The 8,000-nt window shown below is 31.9% G+C and overlaps 1 protein-coding gene across 3 annotated transcripts; it reads right to left on the bottom strand.

Annotated features, from left to right (window-relative positions):
• Positions 1-4,842: 4,842 nt before the first annotated feature.
• Positions 4,843-7,531, bottom strand: LOC125212128 (2-oxoglutarate (2OG) and Fe(II)-dependent oxygenase superfamily protein). Of its 3 annotated transcripts, none has more exons than XM_048112203.2 (4): positions 7,378-7,531; positions 6,475-6,987; positions 5,451-5,772; positions 4,843-5,196 (listed from the first exon to the last, which is right to left on the bottom strand). In XM_048112203.2, exons 2-4 carry the CDS (start codon positions 6,951-6,953, stop codon positions 4,969-4,971), a joined length of 1,029 nt encoding a protein of 342 aa, XP_047968160.2. In that variant the 5' UTR covers positions 6,954-6,987; positions 7,378-7,531; the 3' UTR covers positions 4,843-4,968. The 3 variants fall into 3 exon arrangements, with proteins under 3 accessions (XP_047968160.2, XP_047968159.2, XP_047968161.2); XM_048112202.2 differs by having other exon boundaries at positions 6,475-6,980; positions 7,378-7,530; XM_048112204.2 differs by lacking the exon at positions 7,378-7,531 and adding an exon at positions 7,236-7,353 and having other exon boundaries at positions 6,475-6,980.
• Between the last annotated feature and the right edge of the window lie 469 nt (positions 7,532-8,000).

The following is an 8,000-nucleotide window of genomic DNA, read 5'->3' as shown; positions in this document are numbered from 1 at the left end:
AGAATCAAGAAAAGGTGTCAATTTTATTTTATGGAGTGGTCTTTTTCTCAAGTGTAATAATTAGTTTGATTAGTTTCAATTTCATGTTCAATTATATTTTGGAGTATGATATACTAAGTTTTTTAATCACAGTAGTATAAGGAGTAGTTTAATGGTTATAAGCAAATGTTAAAAATCTACTAAGTACTTTCTAAAGTAAAATGACAAAAATGTGAAAAAAATGGATTAAGTATAATTACATTTGGTAATATTTGGATTTCAATACCAATAGTTTTAAATCTAGCCTTGTTTTTTAGTAATGGCCCACTACTTTTTTTAATTAAACGTTCCATGATTATAATTTGGTAATAATATTTAATACTCTTTTCGTTCATAATAAACAACTCATTTCACTATTTTTGGATGTATCCTAAGCAACTCATTTCGCTATTTATGGATGTATCCTAATAAATGATATATTTGTCCTTTTTTTATTCTTAGTAAATTCCGTTAGATCATTACACTTAAATTATATTATAAAATTAATATATCGCCATTATATAAATTGAAAATCTACTAACCTTTTAATCTAAGTATTTACTTTCTAATGTTAAAAAAATCTTAAAATTTGTGGCAAGTAAAAATGAGTCTTTCATTCACGGATTAGTGAATTATTTCATTATTTTGCTCAGTCTATAAGAGTAATGGTATGGATATATTAATATGTAATACTCATGTAGTATCTCAAATCAATCATAATAAAAGAAATTGTTTCTCTCATTTTTTTCTCTTTTTATAACTATGATTGATTGGATGCACCATATAACAATATGTTCATGCCACTTATTTTTTTAGCTGTCAATTTGATTTTGGAGGTAGTTTCCCCAATTTATCTAACAATTTTGGTTAGTATTTTATGACTAATCGTGGGTGCAATGGATTTGGGACGAATTTGGATTGATAATAATAGTACTATGATTTATGAATAGTAAAATTATTGTTTTTGTTGGAACGAGTTGGCTTTCCAAATTTGAAAAAAAACAAGTGCATATCAAAAATATGGACTTTAGTAAGACGTTCCGATTCATCTGAATCTTGACAAATGAAAGGTCCATTAATCCATAGTTATGTAACACTATTATTTATTATTTGGATTTTTGCAATTGTTTGGTTGTAGTTATTTCTATTGCAATGTTAAGGTTGTGGTGGAATGAGACATTAATGTTAGGGTAACAACACTCATTCGGTCATTCCCATTGTCTTTGATGACAAAGTCATTGTCTTGCATTAATATGTGACTTCAATTTGACTCTTATTAAAATTATTGGAATGTAAGAGCTAACATTTATCTCCACCCACTTGGCAAAAATGACAAAAAAACTAATAAAATAATATTAATCAAGGAAATATGTTTTTATGCAATGATATCCGTTTTCCATTCATTTAATATCTACCATATTCATGTAAATGACTTAATAAAAATAGTGTGAATAACAATAGTAAAGGGTCATATTATTTTTAATTATTGTAGTTAAAACATTATGTCATAAACCATGCTAGTTGGATCAATATCGGTCTATCTAACAAAGACTCAACCAATAAGACCTAACATGAATGATTGACCCAATATATTAAAGAAACTCTCAACTTGAATATGAGCTCAGCCTAGTAAGAAAACATTCAATTTGAACACGAATCAAACATGCGACCTTCAAATATGAGCACGACCAACACACGACATGAAACCGATAACGATAGTGACATGGATTGACACGACATGATCCTGAATTATGCGACTAAATTTCTATATCTAATTTACAAGATTAAAGCTTAATTTACACTATTTTAAGTAAACCTAGAAAATATAATTAAAGTATATATATATATACTTTTTAATGAACAAAGTAATTTAAATTATAATATTATTAATAGGTTATTCGAACTGAAAAGTTATTAGGTTCCTAACGAGTCGACTCGAGAAGGACATGAATCAATAAAGCTTAACTCAAACTCATTATTTTTTGTACATGTTCCTAGCGAGTTTTTATATCGTGTCAAAAATTATCAACTCTATTTTTTCATTAATTCCCTAAAAATATAGAATATGGGATACATGTGATACGAGGTGGATTGTGCAAGTGTTAACTTTTATTACTATAACAAAAATATCTAATTGAACAATTAAGAATCAAATTAATTAGCAGTTAATTGGATTAGTGGACACCCACTGATGCCCTTATCACTTTTAGTAGTACATTATTGTATTTTTGTTGATAAAGTACTAATCTAGTAAGAATTCTCTAATCTGAAATCAAATGAAAAAGTGAAATAAAGGCAGCAACTATGGCCTAGCCTTGTTTACTTTTTGACCACTTGCAATTTACTTTTTCTGCCTTCTTTTTTTATATATATATTGTTCTCATATTTGAAATCACTAATTTATTTTGCGGAAATAATTCAATCCGAACAAATTATACTTCGATCTATATACTAAAATTTCAAATTATATTTTATGTTTTAATTGCTTCCCTAATTCACATAAGTTTTCATGTACGATGATGTCACAACATTATTTGATACTAATAGAATGCATGTGACAACTTAATTTTACTTTTAATTGTATAAAATCAACACTAACATACTAGCCGCCAAATACAAAACGTGATTATCAATCAATCAATATAGGTAAAGGAATATATTCTGCTTGAATTGATATAAATCTATAATCATCTCTATGACAGCAACATTCAAAAGGGTATTTAGCTATCAAAAATAAAATAATTAACAAAAATCATTTTCCATTTTTCATTTTATTATTTGGATCCCGAGGAAGATTCTGCTCGATATTCCGTTCATGAAATAAATAATAAATAAAAATGAAAACAAATAGCAGTAGAACTGAAAGTAAACAAAAACACAAATCACACTCACATGTTATCTTGACACCTACTCATTTATTTTTTCTAAAATAAGGTTGTAGAGTAGTTTTTATTTTTTCAGATAAATCAGGTCTGGTGGAGAAAAAAAATCTTGATGAGAAGATAAAAAATGAGCAATGATGATTTTTCATAAACTTTATAATAATTCAAATCATTAATTCATTGATCAGAGAAAAAATGTCTTGCCAATTAAGTTGAGGTTAACCAGCAAAGTTCCATCAATTTCAAGGATTTTGCACGAATAAATCTTTTTACATATTCTTTTCACACAATACTAACACAAAAGGGATAAGTTAAATTTCAAAAGGCCCCCTAAATTCAATTTGAAAGGAAAAACTTATAAATATTAAATATATTTATCCAAAAAGCATTGACACAAAAGTCGTACTCATTTATTATAATTCATACATACTACTATTGCATTCGACCCCACGCCTTAAGAGCATCCGCAGCGGTGCTCTTAGCACCGTCCGTCCGTCCGTGCCACTGAGCACCCGTCGTCCGTCCGCCGCTGCAGCTCGTCCTTCCGTGCCGCTGAGCACCCATACGTGGCAACGTCTGATTGGCCAACGGCTAATTCGATTTTTTATTTTTATTTTTTTAAAATTCGAAATTTATTTAAAAAAATGTTTTTAAATAAAAAAAATACTTTTCCACTTCCCAAAAAATTATATTCGTTTTCTACCCACTTTTAATTTATTTTTCAATTTTTTTTCCCAAAATTCACATTTTTATCTATAAATACCTCCACTTCAACACAAAAAAAATCACATTCTCTCATCTTTTTTTTATCATCTACATTCTCTCATCTTTTTTCTCATATTCTCATCTTTGTAGGATTTTAATTATGTATTTTTTTTATTTTCTAGGATTTTAATTATGTATTTTTATTTTTAAAGATTTTAATTATGTAATTTTTATTTTTTAGGATTTTAATTATGTAATTTTTATTTTTGAATGTATTTTTATAATGTAGAAATGTTTTTAATAATTGGAATATTTAAATTGAATAATGGAATGGTGGGACCTTTGATCTTGTCCTTAGCTAAGAGCACGGATGTGGGTGTTGTGCTCTTAGCTAAGGACAAGGAGTAAAAGTGGGTCCGGACCCACTTCCGTGCTCTTAGCTAAGAGCACGGATGGGGATGCTCTAATATTTTGGTCAAATACTAGAAAAGAATTTATGTTCTTGTATTTTCACACTGCTAAAGTTAATAAAGTCATTTTCCAACAGTGGGAAAATATATGGAATATTTTCTTGCATAATATATAGTGAAATTGGCGAAATAATGATGGCCTTAAAAATATAAACATTACCTACTTAATAACCCTAAAAAAAACAACAACAATCAAAAGGATAAAAAGATAAAATTGAGAAAGAAAAAGAAAAGACTTGCAATTTGCAAAGTGGGGGCACAAAAAAAGAGGGTCTCATTTAATTAAAAAGTTAATGAGGTACGAAAAAAATGGAATTCTGAGATTTAAAATAAATAAGTGAAAAGGGAAATATGAATAAAAGACAAAAAGATAGACAATGCCTTAAACAAGCCATGTTTATAAAATTTCATTTTGGGCCTTTGGTAATATATGTATGTTTTGATTAAATCATGTATTCCTAATTAATTATTTCATACAACAAACATAGAATTGCAATGCAATTTTATCCTTCTCATCTTACCCTATAATTGCTCCGTTATTCATGATAAAATAAAATCACCATCTTTATTTATTTTGGTTTATTATTATTGTTTTGAACCATATCACCCGATATAAGTTGGCTAAATGAAATCATAGACACATTTTTTCTCAGGTTTTACTCTATTCTAAGGATATGTGGTTATTCGATCGATTCGGCCGGTTCGTTTAAAACCAAACCGAACTGGTCGATTATAACCAGACCGATCAATGCAACATACCTCTCCAATTGATAAAGAAACAAACAAAAACCACAAAAAACTAAGACAAAGTAACAATCAACTATTTGCAGAACAGCTTCATTCATGAATTGCAGAAAATTTATAACTCAGAAAATAAAAAGGAACACACTGACTCACTGAAGCAGGAGAGCATCGATATTGCGTTTTCCTTCGGGCCCCTTTGTGTACCATGACGAGACGTAGTCCCCATACATCACAGGGCGATATTTAGGAGGCTTCAAAGCTGGAGATACCGTCTTCGTTTTCCCAGGATCGTGAAATGTGGCAACAGAAAGGCGTGCTTTCTTCGCATTAGTGATGGCTCGATGCACAGAACTCTTGTACTGTCCGTTTGTTATCACCTGAGAGTAGAAACACTGTCAGATACGCTTATCCTAGAACGTGCAGTTCCAGAATCATCGTTCAAGGGAGTTATCGTCCCAATTAGTGTATTCCAAGCATCAAAACTATGAACGGATTCAAACGAGACACGAGGAATCATCATAATGATCACGAGAAGGTTTCAACAGTTTACGAAAATCATGTCAAGGAAAGTTCACAGTTCATGCTCGGAGAATATCAGGATGAACAAAAATGGTAGCTAATCGATCCATACCTCAGTTTGGTCGGCCAAAATGACGAATATAGCATCACTTAATGGATTTACCAGCACCCATTTTCCATCTTTCAAGACCTCGAGGCCCCCCACGTCATCTTGGATGAGAAGCGTGACACCACCCATGTCAGAATGAGATTGCAAACCGAGGGTAAGCTCGGGCTGCGGGCAAGGAGGGTAGTAGCTCACGGTGATGTTCTGATGGAATTCGCCAATAGCATCTTTGATGCAAGAAGACGGCAGCCCTAAGCTCTTCGAGATCAAGCACAGTAATTTTTCAGCAAGGGCATTCATTTGATCACTATAATCTGCCACAACTTTTCTGTCATACAACTTCTTGAGTTAGTGATTCGACATATGCAATTGAAGCCATTGACAACTCAATAAAAGGTAAAATTACTAGAATAGAACGTGAAAGAGGAGTATTCATTTATCACTATATTCTGCTACGATTTTTCTGCCATACAACTTCTTGAGTTAGTTACAGACATATGCAATTGAAGCCATCGACATAATGAGCATACACGACTCAATAAAAGGCACAATTATTACTCCTAGTATCGAACATAAGAGAGGAGCATTCATTTGATCACTATAATCTGCTACACTTTTCTGCCATACAACTTTTTGTTAGTCATTCGACATATGCAATTGAAGCCATTAACATAATGAGCATAAGTAACTCAATAAAAGGCGCAATTACTATTATAGAACGTAAAAGAGGAGAATTCATTTGATCACTATAATCTGCTACGACTTTTCAGTCACACAACTTCTTTGAGTCAGTGATTCGACATATGCAACTGAAGCCATCAAAATAATGAGCATATGCAAATCGATAAAGGGCACAATTATTAGTATACAACGTAGAAGAGGAGCATTCATTTTATCACTATAATCTGCTACGACTTTTCTCATACAACTTCTTCAGTTACTTATTCGACATATGAAATTAAAGCCATCAACATAAATGAGCGATAAAAGGCACAATTACTAGTATAGAACGTAAAAGAGGAGCATTCACCGGTAATTGGGAGAAAAGTGAGGCCACTTAGATGGATCCCGGCGTGACAGGGGCAAAGTGTGATGGTCAAAATAATCTCTCCAATCCAAGACCGTATCATTAGATGCCACCAGCATCCGGCTCCCATACCCCTCCGAAGCAGGGGAAGTGGGGTCACACGCGTAACTCAGCTTTTGATCCATCGCACAGTCCTCAAAGAAGGAGCGGCTCAGTCGCCTCATCTCTCCCAACAATTCAACAGGAACACCATGGTTGATCACATGGAACGCTCCCCACTCGCTGCAGGCGCGTCCCAGCTGCTCATGAACTGAGTTTCCATCATCACTAAGGTCAATAACGGGCGGGGATGGCTCTTTGTTATCATTCCTACATCCAACAATGCGTTGAGTTCTAGTCTCGAGTGGCTGCACGTATTGAGGTGGCACTGCCCCTTCACCAACCAAGGACTGCACTCTGATTTGAGTGCCCAAAGCTTCCATAACTATCTTATGAGTATATATTAAGACCTGAAAACTAACACAAAATCAATCTCACAATCTCACATTCAATAACAAGATCAATTCTTTCACACCTCAATAGTTCATTGCTCAGTCAATCAAGCCATCAACTTTTTCTAGCCCTGATTTTCATCTAATTCATAACTGTTAACTAGGATTTCAATTAAGAGGATGAAGGAAAGAACCTTAAACTAAGGCAAAAAAAAAAAAACATAAATTGGACAAATATCACACATAGAAAAGAAGGGCAGTGAAATTCAATACGATGCAGAAAAGCGATCGCTCCAAGATGTGAGCTTTGTGAAGCCCAGTTTAAAATTCAAGAATTCACGCCGAAATCAGAGCTATTGCAGATATTATTCTACTATCAAAGCATATATCCAAAATGTAGACATTGAAATCGAACCTAATTGCTGATTCCAAGAGATGATGAGATTTGGAGACGAGACGCGATAATCAGTGGAAACCCAAATCACCTAAATGCAAACTTGTTAAAGCAATCGACTTTCATCATTGTGTTTTAATTATTCATTGTCCAAAAATCATCAAATTGGATTAAATTTTGATTTGTCACGTAACTTAAAAAAATTGTCCTTTACCAAAAAAAATAATTTGTCAAAACAATTATGAAATTTAGATTTATTAACAATTACTAATATATAATATATTTTTTATGAGCTTGTAGTAGGAGTATATAATTGGGGAATAATATTTGGAGATTGATGGTCGATGCAGTCTATTAATAGAAAATAAGGTTGTTTGGAAATCGACAATATATTATACTACTACAAAGCAACACAATTTGTTCTTCCGTCGAATAAGTATTAACAAATAAATTTAAATTTAACTCAACTTCATAATTTTTTAATAATTTATCTTTGTATATAATAATGTAGGTTATGTTATGACATAAGTTTTAATAAAATTCAGACAAAAATATTTATGTAGGAAGAAAAATTAAATTAGATTTGATTAGCAAATTAAGTAGATTATCAAAGTCAAAGTATGCGTGATCTGAAATATTGTACT

This window comes from Salvia hispanica, chromosome 3, assembly GCF_029641045.1.
Source record: "Salvia hispanica isolate PSC_SH4W2 chromosome 3, Shi_PSC_v1, whole genome shotgun sequence".
Lineage (NCBI taxonomy): Eukaryota > Viridiplantae > Streptophyta > Magnoliopsida > Lamiales > Lamiaceae > Salvia > Salvia hispanica.
This window is presented reverse-complemented; position numbering and strand designations above follow the sequence as displayed.

Excerpts from the sequence above, each read along its gene's own strand:
- LOC125212128 (XM_048112203.2), bottom strand. The coding sequence starts at position 6,953 with ATGGAAGCTTTGGGCACTCAAATCAGAGTGCAGTCCTTGGTTGGTGAA. Across the intron at positions 5,773-6,474 it reads CACTTTTCTCCCAATTACCG|AAAAGTTGTGGCAGATTATA; the intron begins GTGAATGCTCCT and ends GTTGTATGACAG. Across the intron at positions 5,197-5,450 it reads TTTTGGCCGACCAAACTGAG|GTGATAACAAACGGACAGTA; the intron begins GTATGGATCGAT and ends TTCTACTCTCAG.